The following is a 27,695-nucleotide window of genomic DNA, read 5'->3' on the forward strand; positions in this document are numbered from 1 at the left end:
AGCTAGAGACAAGTAGAGTTCTAATTCTGCATGTGGAAATCAGGAACTACGAGTACTGTGCAAGAAAAAAATAGTGTCACCTGTCACAGAGCGCTATCCCTTGTAGTTGTAGGCTGGTCGTAAGTGAAGCTCTCGCTGGGAAGGGGAGCAAGGCTTAGTAATTATTAGTTTAGTTAGTTCTCGGCAGTCAGTCACGCCGCAGCATCATCTTGTACAGTTTATAGCTTGCTATGGCGCGCACACCAAGACCACGTCAGGAACGGCGTCCCGACCTACACGACGTTCTAGCTGAAGAGCAAGTCACTTCTTCAAGTTCTTGTGTCGAAACTAACTTGGAGAGTTTCCCTCGACCTCATCACCTCATAGCACATCATCGTGAAGCCGAAGACCAGCCCTGGTGCAAGCGATTGACCGCCGGTAAACGCAGACGGCATTGCGACCGGCAAGGATCGCCGGCGAGTTTATGATGCGAAACCATGTCAGACGATGGTGTTGGCTAAAATGGTGTTCAGTAGCACTGCATGATGCTAAGCTGGCTGGGCCAGTCAGCCATTAGGCCCTGCACTGGGCGACTTCAACACTTGGCAAGTTGCTTAGCTTTTATGGAGATGACAACATTTCCTGTTTCGCTTCTGCTCTTGCCCGTTAGGCCATGCAAGATGTCGTTCCCCTGGCCAAGTACCTTTGCCACATCGCTAGTTAGCGTTAGTTTCACCTTAGTTACCGATGCTGACGACCGGCATTGCCCAAACATGTTTTCTACGCAATGTGCAGCAACTGCAGGTGGTACAGTGACCTGGTGACATATTGGTGCTTGTGTCATCAGTCACTGTGAATAAGATCAGTACTGAGAGCAATATGCCATGGCATTCATTTGCACTCACAGTAACCAAGACTGGAGACTTCTCTCTGACTCTGAGCCTGAGGAGACTTTGTGAATGCTGAGAGTCTACGGCGTGCATGTGATGCACTTGTACTATGTAGTGTACGTAGCTGCTATGTACCTGGCCCAGCTAGCTGTGCATAGCAGGGTGCATAGCAGGGTGTACAGGCTACACAATGCCCAGTGGCTACGGGCTATTTACACTGAAGGGTGTACCTGGTGTACTGTGAGAGATGAAGAACATGATTGTAGTGAAACCGGCGAATGAACTAGCCTTCTCACTGCTGACCCTGGAGTACTTACTAACACCATTTGTGGCAGGCTCTTCCCAGTGCGCTGAACTCACACAGGCTGTTGGTGGTGGTGGTGGTGATGATGATGATGAGTAGTGCTGTGGTGATGGTGGTGTGAGAAGTCAAGACAGAAAGCTGAAGAAAAGAAGAAGCATTACTGAGTGATGTAGATGAAGATTGGCGAGAGTGGAGTATAGCAGGTATCATTGCTATCACTTGGAGTATCAGGAACAACACGGCGGAGTGTGTGTGTGTGTGTGTGTGTGTGTGTGTGTGCTAGTTGCTGATGTGTTGGACAGCATACACTGATCGCTCAGTGAGTCAGAGTGAGGTAAGTCGCGAGGAAGGTTAGATCAGTTTGTCATGTACTTCGAAGTATGTGAATAGAGACACCGTAGGAGTGTTTTGACCTGCTTTTGTGAAGTCCATGGGGTCAAGTCACGTGGTATTTCATGTTGGCTTGAGTGTGTGGCTTTTCTTACTATCAGTTTGAGGGAAACAAAACCTATGCTTCCATGGAGGTCAGCATGAAAGGTAACAACAGTGTTCCTAGGTGTTTCTAGGTGTTCCTACTTGTAATATGGAGTAAGGTTGTCCTGTTCATGCTGCTGCTCCTGTGCCTGCTACGTTTGTCACTGCTGTTGCTACTGCTGTTGCAACTGCTGTTGCCACTGCTGTTGTCACTGCTGTTGCCACTGCTGTTGACACTGCTGTTGCCACTGCTGTTGCCACTGCTCAGTGTTGTCACTGCTGTTGCCACTGCTGTTGTCACTGCTGTTGCCACTGCTGTTGCCACTGCTGTTGCCACTGCTGTTGCCACTGCTGTTGCCACTGCTGTTGCCACTGCTGTTGCTACTGCTCCTGCGGTTGTTGTTGCTGCTTCTACTGTTCCCTGCTGTTGGTGGTGGTGCTACTGTTCCCTGCTGTTCCCTACTGTTCCCTGCTGTTGGTGGTGGTGCTTCTACTGTTCCCTGCTGTTGGTGGTGGTGCTACTGTTCCCTGCTGCTGTTGTTGTTGCTGCTTCTACTGTTCCCTGCTGTTCCCTGCTGTTGCTGCTGCTGTTGGTGGTGCTTCTACTGTTACTGTTACTGTTACTGCCGCTGTAATTCTCGTCCCTGCTCCGGTAAATGGTACAAATATAGATATCGGTTGTATTGTTGATATAAACCAACTCTGCTGTTCCTTCTACTGATAAAGATAATCGGAGACTCAATGTGGTCCACCACACTTTCCCATGGCTGAATGGAAATACTCTCCAGCAAAACCTCTTATCGTCTATTCATATGAATCCGATATCACTGTATGAGCTTAATAGTCCTGTACCCCGAGTACTGGAGTTCTGTTTGGCTATGATTACTCTGTGCCAGAGTTCCTCCTTATCACAGAGAGAATTACAGTTAAGGGAGTGCTGCTGCTGCTGCTGCTATTGTTGCTGCTCACTTTGCTTGGCCATAGCGGTGGTCTGGGCCTTGTAGAAATCTCTGTGTAGCTCTCAAGGTGAAGTCAGTCAGCTGAGTACCCGTGTTGACACTATTACTGATACATCTTGTGCCTGTGCAGAGTATACGGTGTAGTTGCTGGTGGAGACTAGCAGAGGCAGAGGACACAGCAGAGGACACAGTCACAGTGCTGCTCAGGCGGCTGCTGCTGCTGCTGCTGCTGGGACAGGTTGAACGCAGGTTATCACTGAAAGGTATGCAACAGTGAGCGATGTGCTGCAAGAGTTGTCTTTTGTCCCCTACATACTCCCGCCTTATGTGTGTGTGTGTGTGTGTGTGTGTGTGTGTGCACGTGAGAGCTGGATATTTTCTGGCCACTGGGTGCCGTGATGAGCTGGGTATAGATTAGCTGCTGCTGGCCTGGAGACTTGGGTCATGACTGTTACTGGGTATAGTATGCTTGTAGTGTAAGCATCTGCTGCTTCACTGGGTCAGTTGCTTCCAGTTTGAACACACTCTACACTCACTGTGACTGGGTTGTCAATCAAACTAGAACTGATGTCATGTGACATGCTGGCAGCTCACCCCCAGCTGTATGGCCTACTTGGATACTCTAACAAATGTACATGAAGTACTATGTAGGATGTTGTGGTAGTGCTTGTGTCCGTCTGCTATTCATGACTGTGTATACGTGTGTGTGTGGGGGGGGGGGGGGTGCTGCACTGTTGTGCTTGTCCCTGCCTTGGGATATCCTTGGTACATCCCTGTCCCCTGCCTTGGCACAACCCGTATCAGTGTCACTGTCATGCCACCAGGTCCAGGGTGACTAGGCACCTGCCACCGAACTGTCACGCTAGGTGCCAGAAGCGGCACTCTGCTACATATGGTCACGCGATCTAGTTGAAAAGGTAGAGCTTTCATTTTCACTTTCAACATTGCTGACTTGGCCTGTGAAGGTTGGGTAGTTACCTGTAGCATTCAGCCATATATGGTACTCCAAAAGTAAGCTAGTCAGTCTGGGACATGACTAATATAGCAGTACAGCGACATCATGACTGTGTTGTCGGATTACTCTGTGGCAGTGATTAGAACTCTGCAAGTACAGTAGGTGCCCACATACATGTACTGTCTCAGAATGCTCAGTAAGCTACTTGCCACCTGAGCCTGAGGTGTTTTGACTAGGGAGTTGTATGTTCTGCTCTTGTACAGTAATAATACAGTCATGTTGATTGCAGGTAGGCTGAACTGCAGTACGGTGTGATGGCTGTACAGTGTGATGGCTGTCCGGTGTGATGGCTGTACGGTGTGATGGCTGTACGGTGTGATGGCTGTACGGTGTGATGGCTGTACGGTGTGATGGCTGTACGGTGTGATGGCTGTACGGTGTGATGGCTGTACGGTGTGATGGCTGTACGGTGTGATGGCCGTACGGTGTGATGGTGTGATGGCTGTCCGGTGTGATGGCTGTACGGTGTGATGGCTGTACGGTGTGATGGCTGTACAGTGTGATGGCTGTGCGGTGTGATGGCTGTGCAGTGTGATGGCTGTACGGTGTGATGGCTGTACAGTGTGATGGCTGTACGGTGTGATGGCTGTGCGGTGTGATGGCTGTGCAGTGTGATGGCTGTACGGTGTGATGGCTGTACAGTGTGATGGCTGTACGGTGTGATGGCTGTACGGTGTGATGGCTGTACGGTGTGATGGCTATACAGTGTGATGGCTGTACGGTGTGATGGCTGTGCGGTGTGATGGCTGTGCGGTGTGATGGCTGTACGGTGTGATGGCTGTACGGTGTGATGGCTGTACAGTGTGATGGCTGTACAGTGTGATGGCTGTACGGTGTGATGGCTGTACGGTGTGATGGCTGTACGGTGTGATGGCTGTACGGTGTGATGGCTGTACGGTGTGATGGCTGTACGGTGTGATGGCTGTACGGTGTGATGGCTGTACGGTGTGATGGCTGTGCGGTGTGATGGCTGTACGGTGTGATGGCTGTACAGTGTGATGGCTGTACAGTGTGATGGCTGTACGGTGTGATGGCTGTACGGTGTGATGGCTGTACGGTGTGATGGCTGCTGCATAGTGTGATGGCTGCTGTATAGTATGAGTCACAGGCACTGACTTGCTGCTTACAGTGTTAGTGCGTTTCGGTTACTAGTATAACCAACTTCGGCTAAAGAACTAATTCTGCACAATGGTGTTCGTTCTATCAGGAGTCGATTGTATCTGCCAGCTTGCCTAACCGTATGGCTAGACTCTCAATGAAAGATGGAGAATAGAGGAAGTCGTGTTGCGACTCGGGCAGCTTTTTTTCTAGATAATAACACTAATAACAGTTCCTTACTAGAATGTACTCGGATGGAGAGCCAAGGATACAATCTATAAAAAATAAAAAAAGGTGGCAAGGAACTACAAGTTACGCTATAATGTCCACAAACACCATCAGTTACTAAACAATCAGTTGTAGAACGTCAGTACCGTTGGTCAGTGTCGTGCAATGTTATCGCATGAGCTGATTGTTTAGTAACTGATGGTGTTAGTGGACATTATAGCGTAACTTGTAGTTCCTTGCCACCTTTTCATTTTTTATAAGTTCCATACTAGTATTGACATTGTGTGTAGGAGTCACACAGGGTATGCATTTCTAAATCCAGATTCTGTGCCTATTATACATATAGAGAGGAGAAAGGACAATTTGACACACGTTCTGAGTAACTGTCCACGCCTCTAACTAGATAATAGACACAATATGTGACACCAACAAGGTGTAAAGCTGACGGAGTAGTGAGATATTTGACAACTTCTTGGTACCTATTTCAGTAGCTGTAACACATCTCCAATGTCAGTTTGCACCATGTGGTGTCACACTTTCAGACTGAATTATTATCTAGTTAAATAAAGTGGTTTACAGTTACTCAGAACTCGTATCAACTTGTCTTTTCTCCTCTCGATTAGCTTTTTACTAGGAATTTGCTATCCCTATCATGCTTGGCCAATTGTCAAAATTTCAGGAATTAATGTCAAAGGTGTCATCGGTGCTAGATTCTACCTTCCACAGGGGCAGCGGAACATAGCTGCTATATTCTACCTTCCACAGGGGCAGCGGAACCGTCTGGTTGTTCTGGCCATGGCTGGACCAACTATTTGGCCGTCAACACGCGTGAACTAGTGAGGTGGTGTATAGCGGCCATGTCACGCAGGTAGAATGAGGAGGTGGTGTATAGCGGCCATGTCACGCAGGTAGAATGAGGAGGTCGTGTATAGCGGCCATGTCACGCAGGTAGAATGAGGAGGTCGTGTATAGCGGCCATGTCACGCAGGTAGAATGAGGAGGTGGTGTATACCGGCCATGTCACGCAGGTAGAATGAGGAGGTGGTGTATAGCGGCCATGTCACGCAGGTAGAATGAGGACGTGGTGTATAGCGGCCATGTCACGCGGCCATGTCACGCAGGTAGAATGAGGAGGTGGTGTATAGCGGCCATGTCACGCAGGTAGAATGAAAGACTTTGGTAGGGCCGGACAAATCAAAGACTTCTTCCGCCGCTCCTGTCCCCTCCTTCAGATGCACCGTCGTTCTTCTCTACTTCTCTCATTCATGCACTCGCTCATTGATGCTCATTGTGTCTACATGTATATCTCTGTCTCTCTTCTGTTCACTGTTCTCTCCTCTTCTCTTCTCTCTACTTCTCTTCTCCTCTCTTCTTTTCTCTTCTTCCTCTCTTCTCTTCTCCTCTCTTCTCTCCTCTCTTCCTCTCTTCTCTTCTCTCTTCCTATCTTCTCTTCTCTCTTGCTCTCTTTTCTTCTGTTTGCTTGCTAGCAGGTTGGCTGGCTAGATTGAAGTTGGAGAACATCAGTGACATCAGTGGTCGAGTTGCTGAGTAACATAGTGCCAGTGTCAATATCACTATCACCTTGAACAGTGTAAGGCAAGATGGCAGCCAATGGGCCTGAAGACGGTCCCATTAAATTCACGTCTATTCGCGATAGAATGGCAGCATACACTCAAGCTGCAACAGCAGTGGCAACAGGTGCAAATTCTAACCTTGCCAGTTCAACTGAGAGTCACGCATCTTCTTCCAGTACAGCTCCTAGCAGCCACAGCGCATCTTCTACCAAAGCTATAAACAAGTTATCTAACAGGGCTGCAAGTGCTGCACTCTCTAAGTCCAAGCCCAACGGCACCAAGAAAAGCAGCAGCAGTAATATGAACGCTGGCTGCTCGACTTCCCAACACAATGACTTGAACCGAAAAAAACATCTGCCATCCACTGCATCAGGGAAATCAGCAGCAAAGTTGGCAACGTCGCAGCGTAATGACAATCCAAGACACAGTAGCCATGGCACAGTACGACGACCAGCGTTTGGTAGCCATTGCGGCAACTCAAAGGACAGTCAAGAAAGAGAAAGGCAATTATTGGATGAAATGCATCAAGCCATGATGAAAGCAAGTATGCGTCATAGAGGTGTTGACCCAAGTGAAGATGATGGTGAGGAAGAAGAGGAGGACGACGGCACATTCTATAGCGGTGAGAACAGCCAAGAAGAAGAAGAAGAAGAGGAAGATGATGCGTGTGAAGAAGAAGGAGATACAGAATATTATGATGATGACGAGGGAGGAGAGGCTGATTACAGCCAAGGTGAAGAAGAAGAAGAAGAAGAAGATGATGACGAGGAAGAAGAAGAGAATGAGGATGATGAAGAGTACGACGAGTCAGACAGCTGCTGGGACGAAGAAGAGCAAGATGGTAAACAGCAACACGTCAGCAGTACTGAACTCCTGGATGAAGACAGTGAGTCAGCGGCGTATGAAGATGATGAAGGTATGGTTTGTTGCACAGTTACACCTATCCCCACAGTCTTATACCATGACAGTGCATTTCTGTAGCAGCACAGAGTCACACACAGAGCACTGAGTCACACACAGAGCACAGAGTCACACAGAGAGCACAGAGTCACACACAGAGCACAGAGTCACACACAGAGCACAGAGTCACACACAGAGCACAGAGTCACACACAGAGCACAGAGTCACACACAGAGCACAGAGTCACACACAGAGCACAGAGTCACACACAGAGCACAGAGTCCATCTTATTATGGCACATGGCCCCGAGTAGAGGGGTGGTACCTTTTCAGAATGTTGCACGCCGCAAAATGGAACGGGCTTAAACTCACTTTCTTTATTGATTCAGTGATATGTGTGGCCAAAAACCACGGTGACCAGCAACTGACCTCTGACTAGCGACCAACTAGCGACCACTTCTCCAGGCATGTACGCTCTCACACTGTAAATGCACTGTGACTGGTGATTACCTGGTCAAAGCGACCTGTGACCGCCTTTTCTCGTCACAATGTTGATTTTTACCCATAAGTAGCGACCGCAATGTAGGAAATCGAAGGTAGTTCGAAGCTCCTTCTTTAAGTTTGATGATCTCCACCGTCCTAAAGGAAGGCTCTTGGACAAACAAATTAACGCAGGTTCATTTGACTGTGGACTGCACTGCACCTGTCGTGATGATTTCTAGTGTTTCCAAGTGAAAGTGTAACCGGAAACAACGTATCGGCCAGTTTTAGCACATTGGAAATGCTCTCTGATCAGTGTTACTGCTCGAAAGAGAAACAAAGATTGAACTTCTCTTTCCAACTGCAATCACACTCCCCAGTTACGCAGATGCACACTGCACTGCTAAGGGCCATAGGCTTTAAAGCACACATGATTTTACAGCACACAGGATTTTACAACACACAGGATTTTACAACACACAGGATTTTACAACACACATGGTTTTACAACACACAGGATTTTACAACACACATGGTTTTACAGCACACATGATTTTACAGCACACAGGATTTTACAACACACAGGATTTTACAACACACATGGTTTTACAACACACAGGATTTTACAACACACATGGTTTTACAGCACACATGATTTTACAGCACACAGGATTTTACAACACACAGGATTTTACAGCACGCAGGATTCGGTTGGGTCTGATGTGTGAAATTCACAGCACAACGGAATTTTTAAGTTTTATTTCTGGGAGCTGTTCACTATTTTCTTACTTGTCACTCAGTTGTGGACTCATTGTTACAGCAGCACAAATAAGGCTGAACTAATCCCAAATAAGGCTGAACTAATCCCAAATAAGGCTGAACTAATCCCTGAAAATAAGACCACCACCTGCCTGGCTGAGCACACCTTCCCTGACTATGTACATGACAAGGCTGTGTACTTTCACTAGGTATGCATGTATCGGCACGACTCACACATCAAGCACTAGGTATGCATGTATGGGCACGACTCGCACATCAAGCACGTAGCACGACAGCAAGGAAAAGCAGTACACTAGTAATGGTATATGTAGACACAGGCCCTACTGACTACTGTTTCGTATAATGAGTCTGATAACTCAGGCATATATTATTATGTCAAGTACATGAAAATCCAACTCGGAAAAGGTTGAAAGCGGGAATAGCCTGAAGATTGGCAGAAATGAAACAGGGTGCGTAGTGTCTGTAACACTGAGTCGATTGATTTTGGTCCAAAGAAGCTGCCACAAATGACAAAATAATGTATCTTTTCCCAATCAACGCCGCACTGTTCATTTTGTACAGAAATAGACGGTGTGACTACCTGGCTGCACGCTGTAATGTCATCACCGCATTAGGTAGACTGTGCGCTCACGTTCGCTCACGTTTGCTTGAGAATATCTGACGAACCGTGGACTGCAGCCTCCTCGGACAAAGGTCATTCGATTTAGTGGCGAGAACTCTTCATACCCTGAAATTCATTGTCGCCGTGTGTGTGTGTGTGTGTGTGTGTATATATATGTGTGTGTATATGTGTGTGTGTGTGTGTGCTTGTGTGTGCTTTGATGACGTTTAACACTTGTACCCGTTGAATAGAGTGTGACGAGGATGAAGAAACTGACGTGGAACATGAAATGGAAGAAGATGAGGAAGAGGGAGAGGATAGTGAAGCGGAGACTGACAACGACTGTGAAGAAGACTACGAAGATGACAGTGAGTTTGTAGCGGATAATGTCAACTATCCACATCGATCGCGGTGTATGACTACGGTTGAAGAAGAAGAAGAAGAAGAAGAAGACGAGGACGAGGAAGACGACGAATACGATGGACAGGATGGTAATGCTGAACGGCATAATGGACAAGTTACTCCTTCTCAGGGGTTGCGCAGTTGCTCCAATCAAACGGATGGAAGGGATAGTGGTTTTGGCAGTTACTCTAGTCGAGTTACGCCAACCTCATCACCTGGATCCTGCTACTCCAATGATCATGGAGATGATGATGACGATGATGATGATGGAGATGCTGATACTGACTGTGTTGATCAGGATTTGTGCAGCTCTGATGAACATTCAGCAGCCAACCGAGATTCTAAAGAGCTACGACGTGTGAAGAAGCAGCAGGCACATCTTCGAAATGCGCTTCTGTCCAGTGAAGACAAAATTGGTGTTGTTCAAGCTGAGAAAGATGTCCTTACAGCTCAGCTGAGAATGGCCAAACGCCAGGTAAGCAGCCAATCTCCCGCCAAACTGCTCCGCAGTAGGGCAGTTCTAGTGTGCAGTTCTAGTGTGCTAGTAAATGCAGGCGCGTCACAGTAGCGCTGCTGTTGGAGGTGGTCCGGTAGTAGGGGGGGTGTCCCCCGGGAAAATATTGAAATTGGGTGCAAAGCCCTGCATTCTGGGCACTTCTGGGCGAACAAGTGGTCTGGCCGGACCGGCTGCTACGCCCCTGTAATGTGCTAGTAGTGTGCTAGTAGTGTGCTCAGTCACATCATTTTCTATCTCAGTATGTTAGCTGATCAATGGACACTCTCTAAACTGGAAAGTACTCCTTTGTGGACTGATCAGCGTAGCACAGAGAACCTGAGGCTTAACCTGATAGCAATGAAAATTAATGTTCAAAGCCAGACTTAAACCAGGCTTCAACGTACCTTGTCCGAGTGCACGGACCGAAAGTCAGCAAGCTCTGGGGCAGCGCAAACTGCAAAGTCAGCAAGCTCTGGGGCAGCGCAAACAGCAAAGGCACTACCACCCATTAGACTCGCTTCCTTTTTACCCACTTGGATTAGCCTCAGTGAACCACAGTGCACTTTTCTAACATTAGCCAAAGAATTGTTCAAAAAGAATTGTTCAAAAAGAATTGTTCAAAATGGGAAAGAGATCACCTCGGTAGGGCCGTTTCCTCTTCGTCATTGCGACCTAAAAATTCACCGGGGTTGAGAGTACTCGGTGACACAAATTTCACGGATATTGTCTTTAGTCGGACCCTGTCCTCGGAAATCTGTGCAGTGACCTCTCCCTGGTCTATACAACTCCCAGGTCTATACAACTCCCTGGTAGTATCGCACTGTGTATGTACTGTAGCTGTGTGATTGTGTTGAAGTGTGATTGTGTTGAAGTGTGATTGTGTTGAAGTGTGATTGTGTTGAAGTGTGATTGTGTTGAAGTGTGATTGTGTTGAAGTGTGATCGTGTTGAAGTGTGATCGTGTTGAAGTGAAGTGTGTTGAAGTGTGATTGTGTTGAAGTGTGATTGTGTTGAAGTGTGATTGTGTTGAAGTGTGATTGTGTTGAAGTGTGATTGTGTTGAAGTGTGATTGTGTTGAAGTGTGATTGTGTTGAAGTGTGATTGTGTTGAAGTGTGATTGTGTTGAAGTGTGATTGTGTTGAAGTGTGATTGTGTTGAAGTGTGATTGTGTTGAAGTGTGATTGTGTTGAAGTGTGATTGTGTTGAAGTGTGATTGTGTTGAAGTGTGATTGTGTTGAAGTGTGATTGTGTTGAAGTGTGATTGTGTTGAAGTGTGATTGTGTTGAAGTGTGATTGTGTTGAAGTGTGATTGTGTTGAAGTGTGATTGTGTTGAAGTGTGATTGTGTTGAAGTGTGATTGTGTTGAAGTGTGATTGTGTTGAAGTGTGATTGTGTTGAAGTGTGATTGTGTTGAAGTGTGATTGTGTTGAAGTGTGATTGTGTTGAAGTGTGATTGTGTTGAAGTGTGATTGTGTTGAAGTGTGATTGTGTTGAAGTGTGATTGTGTTGAAGTGTGATTGTGTTGAAGTGTGATTGTGTTGAAGTGTGATTGTGTTGAAGTGTGATTGTGTTGAAGTGTGATTGTGTTGAAGTGTGATTGTGTTGAAGTGTGATTGTGTTGAAGTGTGATTGTGTTGAAGTGTGATTGTGTTGAAGTGTGATTGTGTTGAAGTGTGATTGTGTTGAAGTGTGCCATGAATACTGTGGATTACCGTAATTCCGCGCATATAAGCCCATGGGCCTATATCCGGATATAAGCCCACCTCCGTTTATAAGCCCATGGGCTAATAAACAGGCACACATATGACTCACTTGTCAAGTAGAATACTTTCACAATATGGACTCTTGCTACCATGGTACAGCAGGTCAGTGCAGGTCAGCGCAGGTCAGCGCAGGTCAGTGTGCATGTCAGTGTGCATGTCAGTGTGCAGGTCAGTGCAGGTCAGTGCAGGTCAGTGGAGTCTAGTAGTTTACCAGTAGAATATGATAGACCCACTATGAGAACGGACTTGTACTTTTTCGTGAACTTTCAAAATTCGAATATTGGCCCATGGGCTAAAAAGCGAACATGTTTTACTGGATATTATATCCCCAAACTGCATTATTTCACACACGGCTTATATGCGCGGAATTACGGTACATAGGAACTAAGATGGGGCTGATGGATGGATCAAACAAAATTTCCTGAGGGAATAGTGGCTTGGGGAGAGGGGAAGAATATCTCGGCATGTCACAAGTTATGCTTGTTGGTTATACACCTGCCACCCAGTCTGACAGTGTTTTGTTTCTTAAATCATGGTATTTTTCTCCAGCTGGAGATGTATCGCTTATCACGTGATGACAGTGACTCACATACTGAGAGGATTGTACAGAAAATGGCGAAGCAACTCCAGGATATGCAGGTGTGTATGGTAGCCGTGTTTCTTCATCTAGTGCAGTGGATCGTGTGTTTATACTTTTAGTGTGGTGTGTTTATACTTACAGCAGGGGCAGCATCGGAACTGGTATTTTAGTGTGGTACGGTGGTACGGTCAGCCATCTGAAGTACAATTTACTCGTAGGGGAGTGGTGGCTGAGCCGAAAATTTTGGAATTTTAGATCCCAGATCAGTGTATTTGGTTGATTCACGGGGTACCTGGGGCAAAAAGTGATACGGTCAATACCGTAGTGACCGTACCGTGTGCGACGCCCCTGAATAGTGTGGTGTGTGTAGTATATACAGTGATATAACTTTACTTGGTCCGGCTCTTCGCAATTGTTGCTTATCTATCGCCACTAAGAACAGGAGTTTTTTACCGCTGTGTGAAATTTCCAATAGGTATAGTGAAGAAGCATGATACATGAATATTCTCCGCCACAAGAAATAAATTTCAGCACTGGAATCTGGTGAAGCGAGTCTAAGAAAGGAAGCAAGGTTACAAGCAAATGTACAAAATAAATCAGCCAGGGAGCACGTTCTTGCACTCACGCTTTTACAGGTCCAGAGTTCATTCAACTGTGCATCACTGAGCTGTGGAGCTGCCAGCTGCTTACTTGAGCTGACATTTGCTGGTGTCTAGCTGCTGGTGTCTAGCTGCTGGCGTAGAGCATCTCTTGCTTTCTCAGCCTGGCATATGGCAGCGATAGGAAAGGAACAGTTGTGGCTGTCACTTCGGTGCTTGAAGGAACGGTGGGAATGAGGCACACAGGCCTCTCCATACAGCTGTTATACGCTCGTGTAATCCTGCTGCCAGACCGGATACTGTCTTCTTTGCCACCATCTGACATCAGTTTGCAGGCTTGCAAAGAATGCTAGGTCGTTCCAGTTCAAGTCTGGCGACTGAGCTGGCTGGCTGACCACGCTGGCACTCGAATGTCAAACCCCGTGTCGTGCCCTATGCTGCTGGTTTGCCTTTGTGGTTTGGGGCCTTGCGCCATTGTGGTGGTAGTGCAAGGGCTTCCCAGTTTTAGGAGTCCAGCACCACGACGAAATAACAAAACGTTGCTCGCATCGCATCGAAAACTCCGGTCTTCTCCGGCATGGTGCTCATACTGCTCTGCCGTGCACGCGTGACTGTCACGCTCTCCAGGATGTCAGTTGCCCCTGCTACAATTCCGGTCTTCGGGTCACTGCGCTTGGCTTTCCGCAACACAGACAGTAAATGGCCAGATTCCCACGTCCCAAAAAAATTGAACACATAGGCATCAAACGGTGTTTTCTTTGACTAGGCCATGATTAGGATACTTTGTACATTGATGCATGCCTATAATTGTTTAATTTCCGGCTTACTATAATGGTGAAGCACTCAGTATGCAATCAAGATTGAATAACTCACTTCCAGGATACTAGTACTCAGATATAATTATAACAATAGCAATTTAGATTAGATGGTACACTAAATACCCACATAACACCAGCAGCAGCACCATTCTAATCCCATGGATCCTTGGAGAATGAGAGTTGTCTCACCATGCGTGTCAGAATAACAGCCATGATATGTGCATGCCCAAAGCGGAGTGGCATCCATTCTGACTGCCAAACCCTTGACCTTGGGCCCTTTATCTTTTCCGTCCTTTTGATGATGTGCATGTCTGTGTGTGTGCGTGCGTGCATGCGTGTGTGGGGGTGGGTGTGTTTGTGCGTGCATGTGTGTGTGTGTGTGTGTGTTTGTGTGTGTGTGCATGTGTGTGTGTGTGTGAGCGCGTGCATGTGTGTGTTTGTGCATGTGCATGTGATGGTGTGTATGTGTGTGTGTGTGTGTGTGTGTGTGTGTGTGTGTGTGTGTATGTGTGTGTGTGTGTGTGTGTGTGTGTGTGTGTGTGTGTGTGTGTGTGTGTATGTGTACGCGTGTACACACACATATACACACACGTATACCCAATACTGCAGTCCAGTACAGCATTGGCTGTTTCAGACAAGGATGCTCTCTCAGACACACTGAAAGCTGCACGTGGTCAACACAGCAAAGATGAGGAGAAGATCCAACAGCTCACCCTGCAGTTGAACACAGCTAAGCAAGACTTGAAAGCGGCAGTGAAAGCAGCCGCGGAGACAGAGAGAACAAGGGCAAAGGGCTCATCCGGTGCAGAAGCAGATACAGTAATTCAGTTACGCTCTGAATTGGATTCAGTGCAGGTCCTCGGAAAGCAGCGATTTGACGAATGTCGAGAAGCAGTTGCCAAACTCACCACATTGGCATCCGATTTTGAGGTAAGTTTCTCTTTAATATACTGTTGTAATGCTATCTCATGTAGGACTGAAGTATTTTACAGTAGCGCATGGATGACCCGGACATCGACTATTCGGCCGATTGATTATCCTGAACAGCTGGGGACCCCCCTCCCAAACAAGAACATTTACGACGCATGACTTGAGTTCACCAGTGTTGACCAGTGTTGACCAGTGCACTTGTACCTCGTGTAGTTTGTACATGTAGCAGGTGTATGTGTGTTGTCCTGGTGGACTGGTACTAACATGTCACATGGCACATGGCACATGGCACTTGGCCACTGGCACTGCATAGTAGAATTACTAGTGCATGATGTTGTGCACGGCAGCATTGTTTGATGATGAAGCTCTATCACACGCGTTGTGACTCCTATTATCCGAACATTCCCCTTCCAAACCTTTTCTTAATGGCATATGTCCTAAGGTGTTGGGAGAATTGATGCTTGACCGTACTTCAAAATAGTGTCCATGTGCGTATAGCAGTGGTGGAGTCTCTACCACGATTTCTTTCCTATTAAATTCTCAACTTTAAGTTTTTGAACAAACGGCGAGGAGACAGGACATTTAATATCGTAATCAGGAGGACAAGCGGTATCAACATGTGTTTAACGGTACTTCATTAATACAGTACGAATAGGTGGAAGCGATTTGCAAAAAATTAGCGAAGATCAAGGAGGAAATGGTGAAGAAAAGAACGACGGAGAAATATTCGGTCAAGTTTCATGCAACACTCATCAGGAATCTTTGTTGTTCTACTGAACAAAGCACAAAGAAATGATTCATATAGGAATCATTCTAGGAACCATTGTTTGAGCACAAACATCTAATCACAGTACTGCCGACATATGGAAGATTGTGATTATAGAATTGTTGTCTTCTTTCTGCTTGTTCCAATACTTTACTTTCTGCTTGTTCCAATACTCTACTTTCTGCTTGTTCGAATACTTTACCTTGAGATACACAACAGCCACAGGTAGATATTCAATTTTTTTAATGTGTGCAAAGTTTCACCTATTGCCATTGCAGGCGTGATTTTTGCCAAACACTTGCTAATTCTGGTGCTAATTCTGGTGCTGATGTTGTGGTGTAGGCCTTGTTGTGGGGGTATACTGATGGTGGTTCTGCTGGTGCTGGTGCTGGTGCTGGTGCTGGTGCTGGTGCTGGTGCTGGTGCTGGTGCCAGTTCTGATTATTGGAGTTGCAAATGGACCTCCTTCTGGTTATGCATGTGGCAACGAGTGGGTATTTTTGTGCATTACTGCTGATAGAAGGGTGAAAGTGTCATGTTTGCTACAGATGAAGTCGATTTACTTACACATGTATGCCACTATGGTCTGGTTTCTTCAATCTACTTTTAGTGTCATCTCTTTGCAATTTCTTGTAGTAGGACTCAGTGTTTGAGGTTCAGCACAATGTTGCAATGTTGCGTCATACATGTACTTGCGTGCATTGATGTGGGAATGTCTACCGATGTGTGTCTATAGAGAAGATGTGACAGCCTGGTGAAGGTGCAGCAAGAGAAAGCAAAGAAACTAGAGCAAGCTACACGGCAGGAACAACATCTCAGCTTGCAGGTGACCAAGCTAACAAAGGACCTAGATGAGCAAGCCAAAGTCCGAGAGAACAAGGAGAAGGAGCATCATGGGGAAGTTGAGGCTTTAGGTAAAGCCATAGATGCTGCCTCCAAGAAGTTATCTTCGGCTGAGAAGAGTCATGCAGAAGCAATGGAAGCTTTGAAACAAGATTTATCAGATCAGGTAAGTGCGCTTGTAATGCATGAGGTATTGTATGCTCTTGTAGATCCACTGTAGATCCAGTGTAGATCCAGTGTAGATCCACTGTAGATCCACTGTAGATCCACTATAGATCCACTATAAATCCACTGTAAATCCACTATAGATCCAGTGTAGATCCACTATAGATCCAGTGTAGATCCACTGTAGATCCAGTGTAGATCCACTGTAGATCCACTATAGATCCACTATAGATCCACTATAGATCCACTATAAATCCACTGTAAATCCACTGTAAATCCACTATAGATCCACTGTAGATCCACTGTAATACAGTAAACCCTGGTTTAAGTGACCACACCACGGTGCAAACAAAAGTGGTCGTTAAAACCAGTTGGTCTTTAGAACAAGGTCCCGTTCATGCGCGGCATGCCGGATCGCGCACATACTTCCATAATTCTACTCATATTGACAGGTGTTGGGTGCAGAACACTTTCATGCAGACGAAACACCCATGAGCTTCACACCTCACTCAAGTGCATGCAGTGCCAGCACCCTGCACTGTTACTTGTCACAGAAACGTTGACTGCATGCACTGCCACTGGCTTCTGAACGTATTTCAACCCGGTTGCAGTCAAGCCTGACAGCCAGGACAGCATTTTGGTTGCTGTATGCAGGTCAGATATGGCACTTGGAACACTACAAGTCGGTCGCTGGTCGCAACGCAGGTGGTGGCTGTTCCCAGTGCAGTTTCCATGCAGAACAGTCTGTGAATGGAAAACAATCAATAAAATCAGGTGGTCACTGATACCAGAGGCGGTGGTCACTGATACCAGAGGTGATGGTCACTGATACCAGAGGTGATGGTCGCTGATACCAGAGGTGGTGGTCACTGATACCAGAGGTGATGGTCACTGATACCAGAGGTGGTGATCACTGATACCAGAGGTGATGGTCACTGATACCAGAGGTGATGGTCACTGATACCAGAGGTGATGGTCACTGATACCAGAGGTGGTGGTGGTCACTGATACCAGAGGTGATGGTCACTGATACCAGAGGTGATGGTCACTGATACCAGAGGCGGTGGTGGTCACTGATACCAGAGGCGGTGATGGTCACTGATACCAGAGGTGGCTTATCCCAACTTTTACTGTATGTAGGATGGCACTGGAAACAATAGACAAAATGGCGTGTAGACAAACATTGAAGTGATCAGGTCGATGTTCTGTGCACTCTCCAGTATTGTTGTTTACTCCCTTATTCTAGTAGCATAGGTTGCATAATTGTAGTCAGTACATCGGGATTCCTGTAGGTAAATATCAGAGAGTCGTAGCGCACAGGGAGACAACACATGCTCGCGCGAGAAATGGTCTCTTAGTCCATTCCCGTCACATGACCATACACGTGTAGCATGAAATTGGGTATGTTTGACTCTGCTCGTGCTCTTGGCCGGGTTTGACGCCACAAGGTCGGTGCCCAGCACGTGCTCTCACACTGCTATCGGCAAAATGCGCGTTTCTCTGAAAAAAGGTGACGTCAACAAAAAATTCCGCCTTGGGCAGGGGTATCTGCAGATTGTGCAGGAGAGATCCGGAGTTGCACACTCTTGTTTATCTACTCTTGGTAATAGTGATGTATTGCTTGATGGTGAGACGTAGTATGATGTATTGCCCTTTTTCTTGATTTCTTCATGTTGTCTTTTATTTGCGCTGGCTTTGCTCAACTGTTCAGATTGATATGAAAGATATCCAAGTGAAGAAATTCCAAGATGAAGCAGAGTATCTCCGATCTACTGTTCGTGAGCAAGAGCAGCGCCTAATTGTTTTAAATGAACTGGAGTTGCGTGTTGCTGAGCTGCAAGTAGGAGAAGAAGTCCTTCATAACCAGATCAATGAAGAGATGGAGGACAACAAACGCTTATTGAAGCAAAAAACGGACTTGGAGGCTGCACTGCAACAAGAGAAAGCAAATAGGAAAGCATTGGAAGAAAGGCTGAGTGCGTCAGTGTCTCGTGCTTCTCTTGCTGCTCCCACTGCTGCTGCTTCTGCTGCTGGTGGTGCCACTGCTGGCACTTCAACTAGTGCTACGCCAAGCAAGCGTCCTCGTAAAGAGAAGCTAACTAGCAAAAAGAATGAAGTTTCTCAATCGCCTGCACTAGATTCAGAAGGTGAGATGATGTCCAAGATCTATTTGACTGTACATCATTACATGTGCTTCAAATTCCGTTCATGGGTTCATGGGTCTTTCCGTCCTTCAGTCCTTCAGTCCTTCAGTATGCTGCTTTTGTCATTGTAAGTGTACCTACATACTTGCAGACAGGACAAGAAAAGGTACATGTCATGTGTGCCTGCCCGCATACTTGTGTGTGTGTGTGTGTGTGTGTGCGTGCGTGCGTGCGTGCGTGCGTGCGTGCGTGCGTGCGTGCGTGCGTGCGTGCGTGCGTGCGTGCGTGTGTGTGGATTATATCAGATCCACTCTGATTTAGCCACCCACACTAGTAGCAAGTATTACCTTCACTGGGGGCAGGGGTAACTGCAGTTGGATCCCAGGACGGATACCCTGATGCCGTCAATCCTTTTTCTGCACCTTGTCCTCACCCACTTACTGAGGTGTGGTGAGCCCATAAGTGGGATCATTTCAAGTTCACCCTAGTTTGAGGATTTCAGGGGGCGTCGGCCGTTGGGTGGTTCAATAGCCAATTGAGTCATCTTTCCAAGATTCCTTTTGAGTCTCTCTCCGCTCTCCCGGGGAGACCCACGTGACCAATTTTGGCAGTGAGCAAGTACAAGTGTGTGTGTGTGTGTGTGTGTGTGTGTGTGTGTGTGTGCGTGTGTGTGTGCCTTGCAAGCTGTTGAATGGTGCAATCCCAGCACAAGTTGCTATGGCTTCTGCCGTAGCATTGCTATCATCGCCACCGGCGATGGGCGTCAAAGGTCAAAGGTGTGTGTGTGTGTGTGTGTGTGTGTGTGTGTGTGTGTGTGTGTGTGTGGACTCGGTTGCTGAAGCTGGTTGGTAAAGTACCTCCAATTTTGCTTCAAGGCACCAGTTCATGTAGTGTCTGCTTCTATCTAATCATCTTAGTGTCTATCAGTACTGGTTACCCCAGCAGTGTCTATCAGTACTGGTTACCCCAGCAGTGTCTATCAGTACTGGTTACCCCGCAGTGTCTATCAGTACTGGTTACCCCAGCAGTGTCTATCAGTACTGGTTACCCCAGCAGTGTCTATCAGTACTGGTTACCCCAGCAGTGTCTATCAGTACTGGTTACCCCAGCAGTGTCTATCAGTACTGGTTACCCCAGCAGTGTCTATCAGTACTGGTTACCACCCCAGCAAGTATACTGTATAGGCTGCTCTTGACCGTCCCCGATTTCCTACTCTGTGTGGTATAGACCAGGTGCGTATTAGGGGTTAATTCACATGGATTTGCAAGCTGTGTGGAATGTGAAGCAATCTATGTTCCTGCAGGTCTTATTCAGCATTGTTGCTATAAAAGAAAATCGGTGGGTGCACATCCAGTGCCTTCGCGGATTTGTGTGCTTCTCTTGTGACAGGTGCACATGCTACATGGTGTGTACGTGTGTGCCAGCATGTGTGCGTGTGTGGGCATGCGTGCTTGCTTGGGTGTGTACCCTAGATTGTCCCTAGTGGCATGACATAAGTACATGATATTGTGTAGAGAGGAGTGTGGGGGGAGAGGGGGGAGGCTGTGGTTATGCAGTCTATCGTAAACTGCATAGCCTGACTGATGTTCTGCTGCTGGTTTTTGGGTGCGCTCTGATTGCATTCTCTTTTCTGTTCAGAACACACTGTCTTGAGAAGATCAAGAAGCAAGGATTCCATTAATACGGCCTCTCCGTCTCACACAGCGGTACCAGTGCGCACAAAGAAGAGTCGTAGTAATTCCAGTTCAAGTCACCGGCATAGTATTGCTTCATCCAACCCAGCACAGCATGCCAGTTCAGTATGTGATATTAATGAGCACACACAGCAGGCACAGCAGACATCTTCAACACCTGGGTAAGCCGCCACCGCTGCTCTAGCAGCTATCACTGGTTGACCCCTGCCGCTACCTAAGCCACCTTGGCAGCAGCTATCAATGGTTAACTGCTGCAACTCTCTAAATAACCTTGTACTGTTTTTCCACTCGCACTGTCAACAATAATTATTATGCATGTTTGCTTTTGTTTGTCTGTTCAATACGAGTGTATGTAGTAACGTGCTAGTCTCAGCAAATCTGGATTGTCTGTACATGTGGCTGAGAAATACGCAAGTAAGCTGCTCCACATCTAGAGAACTAGGATGGATTCAACGAAGTAGAATGCTGCTTGCATAGTGTTTTTGTCGGGAAATGAATGGCATCCAACACACTTGTTCCTGTCATTGTGTTTTTTTGTGATTGAAGTCGTAAACATTCGAGCCGTGCTGGGGATTCGTCCACATCATCATGCTCTGTAGGAGCCAGTTCAGCAGAGACCAGTGTACCTTCTCATAGTCGATCATCCTCTGTGTCAACTAAAAAGCAAATGCTCCTGGAGTGGTGCCGACTTCGCACTAAGTCTTACAAAGTAAGTGTGATGTTTGTAGGGTTGAGTTTGCACGGAGAGAGACAGACAGACAGACAGAGACGAAGACAGAGACGTAGTTTTTAGGGTTGAGTTTGCACATAGAGAGAGAGAGAGAGAGAGAGAGAGAGAGAGAGAGAGAGAGAGAGAGAGAGTTTGTAGGGTTGACTGCACAGTGTGAGAGAGAGACAGTGAGAAAGATAGACAGAGATAGACAGAGACAGACAGACAGATGCAGAGATAAAGACAGAGACAAACAAACAGACAGACACAGAGAGAGGGAGAGAGATATAGGCAGACTGAGAGACAGACAGACAGACAGACAAACTGACAGACAGACTGACTGACTGACAGACTGAGTGACAGACAGACAAACTGAGTGACAGACAGACAGACAGACAGACAGAGAGAGAGAGAGAGAGAGAGAGACAAAAAAGAGAAAACAGATAGAGAAAGAAAGATATATATGTCCGTGTGTGTGTGTGTGTGTGTGAGAGAGAGAGAGAGAGAGAGAGAGAGAGAGAGAGAGATTTAGAGAATGTGTGTGTGTGGACGCGCGTGTGAGTGTATGTGTATGTGAGAAAAGGGAGAGAGTGTGGGTGTATGTTTGTGTAGTGGTGTGGGCATGTGTGGATTTGGCATTTGTCCCCAGCTCTATTCTATATCATTCATGCCGGAACTACTACTGCTGCATAGCCCCAAGTCTGAAGACTTGGCAACTTCACGCCTGCACCTGACTCTTGCGCTATGATACGCGTCGCCTATGACACCCCTCAGAATTTCCCACCTTGCTCCCCCTTATGTTCTGGCTGCCCGTTTTGGATCCATCAGTTGCCTGATGATCGTAGTAATACATGAAACTCAGAGTTGTAACAAAGCTTCCAAACTCTCTCTCTTGTCTCAAGTACTTCCTCCGCGTCATCGAAATTGTCGCAGTTTGACTAGTGACTTGCCACTTGTTACTGACAACTCCATAAGCTAAACCATTCAAAACTTATTACACAGTATGATAGTCTGAAGACTAGAGTAACGTTCCAGGACAGTTGGACTGAGAGTTTTCATGCAGAGATGAAGTCCTCGTCGCCGCTGATGTCAATGGACGCAAAAATATCGTTCCGAAATATTTCAAGGAAGGTTGAAAGTTGGTCGCGCCTCATCTCAGACGCTTTGACTTTCTCCACAGGACAAGAGCTGCTATGTTTGTCGTCTGCTAGCTCTGGATAATTTCTACTTCGCCACCAACGAAGCCTAGTAAGAATAAACGATCGTTGCGAGGTCGGTTGATTACCGTCGGCGGAACCACCTCGATCTTGAAATGAACTTTTTTTAGCCGTGGCATGCCCATATATTTTAGCTGTGTGGTCACAGCTCATGCAGGTAAGTGTACTGTCATCCAGCGCGCCCTCTTTTTCAGCATCACTGGTAAGGCACCTGCGCGTGCATCACTAGCACTTCGTGTAGAGTCTACACCGTAGTACACGGCTCTTGCAGGTAAAATCATGTACTGCACTGAGTGTCTCAGCCAGAGAAACAAATTTTATCGCCGTTGCATGCATTTAGTTTGCTGACCCCTCGATGTTTCTCCGAGCGCTGCTACTTGTTCCACGAAGTCAATCTCACCCCAGCTAAGGTAAAACAGTGATGAGGCTCGAGTGAATGGCCATAAGCACGAGAAATGTGCAGGCTGCAACGCCTGACTGATCTCAGCGAGTTGAAATTACCATCGCAGCGACATCAGCGAAGAAATTGCGTCTAGTTCGAAAATTTCAGATTCCAATAACAGAAAATAGAACTTTGCCGTCACCCTATACTGATGACTATCGCCTATGTCGGATTCCTTGCCTCTGGAACGAGTGCTGGTGAGTAAATACCCCGTTTTATGTCAAAAGTCAAACTGCGACAATTTCGATGACGCGGAGGAAGTATAAATAATAGATACCACGCACTGTATTACACAGCAATGAATCAAACAAGTCTCTTTCTGCTGAAGTATATTTACTCAATCTGCGGACAGCATGCTGTTTTGTTCTTTGTGAACTCCTCAGCGCAGCACAGAGAAAATGAGGCCGAACCTGATAGCAATGAAAATACAATTTCCAAAGCCAGCTTTAAATCCGGCCCGAACGTACCTTGCCAGAGTGCTCAAATTGACAAGTCAGTGAGCTCTGCGTATATATATATATAGTATATGTATTGAGAGAGAGACAGACAGGCAGACAGACAGACATACAGACCGACAGACAGACAGACAGACAGACAGACAGACAGGCAGACAGACAGAGAGGGAGAAAGAGAGAGAGAGAGAGAGTGAGTGAGTGTGTTTGTGTTTTTTGTGCCGTTATATTTCAACTGGCTATAACAACCTGCCTAACGATAAATTTTGAAGTTCATGCTGTCCCGTCATTGCGGGCAAAGATCTTTTCCGGTTGAGAATAGCACAACACAAATTTCACCTCCAGAAATCGGGGTATAAGGTGTATCATAAATTGAGACGGTAGAGAGGTTCTGCACTACGTAAAGTTCAGCAACTTCACGTCAGTGGGCGGGAAAACCCGTGAATTCGCGAGTTTGCACTCCGATTACGGAAAGTTGTCTACGTAGAGTACGTAGGTAGGGCTCTACATTATCAGAGCCCTATCTACGTACTCTACGTAGACAACTTTCCGTAATCGGAGTGCAAACTCGCGAATTCACGGGTTTTCCCGCCCACTGACGTGAAGTTGCTGAACTTTACGTAATGCAGAACCTCTCTACCGTCTCAATTTATAAGTGGATTGGGGCACAAATTTATGACTCTCTCCCCAGGTCGATCCGGTCGTACACTGCCGCGTTCGGAGTTGCGAAGGGCAGCAACGTGATTTGAAAACTCTGTGTGGCGGAACACAGATCCGCATGCAGTTTACGTAAGACTTTCCGTAGATCGACTACGTTTTTACTAACATAACTGCGTTATGCGGAACCTCTCTATTGTGTATGTGTGTGTGTGTGTACGTGTGTGTACGTGTGTGCCTGTGTGGTCCGTTTGGTCAATTACAGAACGTTGATGTTCGTGACTTTAGCCGGTCCTGGAGCAGTGGTCTAGCATTTTGTGCGCTAATACATAGCTACCAGCCAAGGAAAATAGCCTTTGACACTCTTCAAGCGGCTAATAAGGTGAGCTCCCCGAATGAAACGAACGAATGGAAGTTCGAATATTCGGTCGAAAAATTTGAAAATGAACGAACTCGCAAGATTGATAAACGAACACAGCAAGCAAGCATGAATATCGCTTGTGACTAGATCACGAAGGACCCAGAGGTCGGGAGATCGCGAGCTTGTTTACTTGTGTGCATCCACATGCATGCATGTGTATGTGTGTTAATGCGTTTTGATCCATACGCATGTATGTGGCAATGTGCGCATGCGCACACACACATCTGCGTGTGTGTTTTCCTTCTGCCTGCACAGCGTGAAAATTTCCAACTGGCATTTTCAACTGCAGAGAAGCTCGGTGTTGCACCATTGCTGGTATGTATTTCCTCCGCGTCATTACAACTGTCGCTTTGCACACATTGCAATGAGTGTGACTTGCTTGTCTTAGTCGGTCTGCCATAATCGCCACTTCATATATTTCAACATTGGTACAACCCTAGTTTTAGTCGCTGTGTGCAGGTCCAATATGGCACTTGGTACACTAAAAATCGGTCGCTGGTCGCCCAAGGCAGGTGGTCGTTGTATCCAGTGCAGTTTCTATGTAGAACTGGTCATGCCTTGAAAAACGGTTGTTAACCCTTTAAGAGCCGCCCCATACTTGAATGCGTCGTAAACGACGCATTCAAATGCAAAACTTCAAAAGATCGTAACTCAGTACAATCTCGCTCAAATCCAGTGATCGAAATATCCAGGGCAAAGAGAAATCTCTCACCTGTCGGGAGAAACAATCCGCGAAGCGCTGCGAGCAACGGTTCCTGAGATAAATCACTCGTAAATTGAGCCGCGATCGCGGCAATTTCAAAAGCGCGCAGTGCGACTTTAGTATTGAGAATTTTGAGACTTTTCGTCAAGCTGGCTTACTCGAATTTGCACGGGTTTCACTGTTGATATTGTCAAGAGTACACAGCGAAAAAATTGGAACTCCACGATCGAGTAAAATGAAATATCTGGAGCGGGACGCAATTGGACGCATTTGGGGCATTTTTCGTGCTGTCGCTGCGATCTAGCGCTGGATAGACGGTGTGCTGGCTATCATGATCGACCTCATTCTCTTCCTCTCGCGGAGACCTTTCCAGGAAGCCCTAGATTGTGAGGATTGAGTGAGTAGAACTGAAGCTATGATCCAAAGAACACGAAAAAATGCAGAATTTTGAAAATTTCCTGTGGCTCTTAAAGGGTTAAAAGCAGGTGGTCCTTAAACGCAGAGGTGGCTAACACCAGGTTGTATTGTACATGGCTATGTGCCGGTGTTGTGGGGAAGACAGCAGGAGGTAAGACGGTCACCAATCCAGCTAAGAAAACAGCAGGAGGTACGACAGTCACCAATCCAGCTAAAGCTCCGCACTCGCTTCAGAAGAGTATTGGCCGTGTTTGCTTTGCTTACACACGGACACACGGATAGACGGCTTCGTGTTTGCTTTGCTTACACACGGACACACGGACACACGGACACACGGATAGACGGCTTCCACATGGATACTGTAAAAGCCATTACTCTAACGCGGCGGAGGCGCATATATAACGATTTCCCAAAATCGACTGGTTTACGTGTACCAAAGGTAACGATTCTCATTTATTCTCAACACTCAATAGGACAGTATATGTATCAATTTCTGTATGAACGATTTCTATTTTAACGACAGATTTCTCCTCGTTAACTCGTTAGAGACTTAGAGTTAGCACTTCGTTATATATATAATTATGGCTTTTAAAGTAGATGGCTTCCACATGGATAGATAGCTTCCACATGGATAGATGGCTTCCACACGGATAGGCGGCTTCCACATGAATAGGTGGCCAGCACGAGTCCCACAGGTCCGTGGCCAAGATCTTGATATTTTCTGTTAGTGCCGCCAAATCTCGGTCCACCTCTCACAGCAAGCCGTTCAATGAAAATCTCTCTCTCTCTCTCTCCAATGGAGAGAGAGGAGAGTTGTTACTTCTCCATCCAAGCTAGTTTAGTAATTCACAACAGAGCATAATTATTAGCTATTCGCCCGATTCAAACTTTTCAGCTAGGAACGAACTATCCTTGCCTCTCTTACCCTAGCCATATCAATCAATTAGGCCTCACTTACCCTAGCCATATCAATGAATTAGACCTCTCTTACCCTAGCCATATCATAGCCATAGCCATATGTTGTGCAATCATTATAGTATTAGCAGAGGGGGGGGGGGGGGGTGTAGTGCAATCATTATAGTATTAGCCATCGTGCATGGAAGATGACATCGCAACTACTCTCTTCAATTGCGATGTACGACAGTGCTACTCAGCAATCATAAAAGAAATTCATAAGGCAATCTTTTGACTAGGAGAGTGTATGTGGGTTGGGTTTGGTATTGCGCAAAGTTTGTCCCTACCAACCCATTCTATTTCTTCTACTATTTAGTAAGAATTGACTAATGAATTGACTAATGAATTGACTAATGAATTGACTAATGAATTGACTAATGAATTGACTAATGAATTGACTAATGAATTGACTAATGAAAGCAGTGGTGTTGTGGATGTTACTCTCATTTTTCCTGACTACAGGATGTTCACGATATGGTAGAGATGGAGAAACCTGATTGGATGTCGGTCATGACGTATGTTGCAAGCCTGTACAATCGATTCGCTGCGGGAGATATGAGTTAGAAGAAGAGTCTTATGAAGATGGTGGCATCAATCAAGCTTTGCAGTGCGTGAGCCATTTATATTATATTTCTGCAAAAACTGGCAAACATGTGATCTGTATTTTGCAACCCAGTGTCAGTCTTGCTCCATATGTGTGTATGTGTGTGTGTGTGTGTGCGTGGGTGCGCGCGCGTGCGTGTGTGTGCATGCGTGCGTGTTTGCGTGCATGCATGCGTGTTTGCGTGCATGCATGCGTGTATGAATGAGTGACTGTGTGTGACTCTATGTGTGTGTGTTCCATTAAGTACATACTCACATACTTTGCAAGTTATCACCTGACAGCTATCACCTGACAGTTATCACCTGACAGTTATCACCTGACAGTTATCACCTGACAGCTATCACCTGACAGCTTTTCCTGTGCAGTGTATTTTGTCTGCCTCGTTAACCTGCCTCTGTGCTGCTGCTGGTCGGCACTACTCACTGCAATCTGTGTGACCAGAGTACCTTGGCATCTCTTGATAATGTTTAGTTTGCTGCACACTCTGTTCAGCCTGTATAGCAGCCTGGCGGCCTATGGTTATCATGCGCTTGTGAGGATAACAGTGCCCGCCGGCCGGCTAGCCATTTTAGAGAAAAAGACAAGGGAACAAACCTGTTGTTGTGTACCTACTACTAGGCTACTAGTTTGTAATGATTGC

The 27,695-nt window shown here is 46.5% G+C and overlaps 2 protein-coding genes across 3 annotated transcripts; one reads left to right on the forward strand and one right to left on the reverse strand.

Moving 5' to 3' along the window:
• LOC135828572 (cytospin-A-like) lies at positions 1 to 27,669 on the forward strand. 2 transcript variants are annotated; one of them, XM_065341008.1, is made up of 13 exons: positions 1 to 1,507; positions 2,737 to 2,869; positions 6,435 to 7,437; positions 9,533 to 10,158; positions 12,491 to 12,580; positions 14,548 to 14,868; positions 16,370 to 16,642; positions 18,353 to 18,788; positions 20,424 to 20,640; positions 21,026 to 21,188; positions 24,222 to 24,338; positions 24,633 to 24,692; positions 26,914 to 27,669. In XM_065341008.1, exons 3-13 carry the CDS (start codon positions 6,549 to 6,551, stop codon positions 27,013 to 27,015), a joined length of 3,294 nt encoding a protein of 1,097 aa, XP_065197080.1. In that variant the 5' UTR covers positions 1 to 1,507; positions 2,737 to 2,869; positions 6,435 to 6,548; the 3' UTR covers positions 27,016 to 27,669. The 2 variants fall into 2 exon arrangements, with proteins under 2 accessions (XP_065197080.1, XP_065197081.1); XM_065341009.1 differs by having other exon boundaries at positions 6,438 to 7,437.
• On the reverse strand, positions 3,836 to 4,696 carry LOC135828069 (histidine-rich glycoprotein-like). Its single transcript, XM_065340502.1, has one exon. The coding sequence runs from the start codon at positions 4,694 to 4,696 to the stop codon at positions 3,836 to 3,838; it is 861 nt and encodes a 286-aa protein (XP_065196574.1).
• Positions 27,670 to 27,695: the final 26 nt, after the last annotated feature.

Source organism: Sycon ciliatum, chromosome 12, assembly GCF_964019385.1.
Source record: "Sycon ciliatum chromosome 12, ocSycCili1.1, whole genome shotgun sequence".
NCBI lineage: Eukaryota > Metazoa > Porifera > Calcarea > Leucosolenida > Sycettidae > Sycon > Sycon ciliatum.

What these genes read in the sequence shown, in the direction of transcription:
- LOC135828069 (XM_065340502.1), bottom strand. Translation starts at nt 4,696, where the DNA reads ATGCAGCAGCCATCACACCGTACAGCCATCACACCGTACAGCCATCAC.
- LOC135828572 (XM_065341008.1), top strand. Translation starts at nt 6,549, where the DNA reads ATGGCAGCCAATGGGCCTGAAGACGGTCCCATTAAATTCACGTCTATT. An exon ending in AGCAACTCCAGGATATGCAG is followed by an intron (nt 12,581 to 14,547) that starts GTGTGTATGGTA and finishes CCAATACTGCAG; the next exon opens with TCCAGTACAGCATTGGCTGT. An exon ending in TTCGCACTAAGTCTTACAAA is followed by an intron (nt 21,189 to 24,221) that starts GTAAGTGTGATG and finishes GGTCAATTACAG; the next exon opens with AACGTTGATGTTCGTGACTT.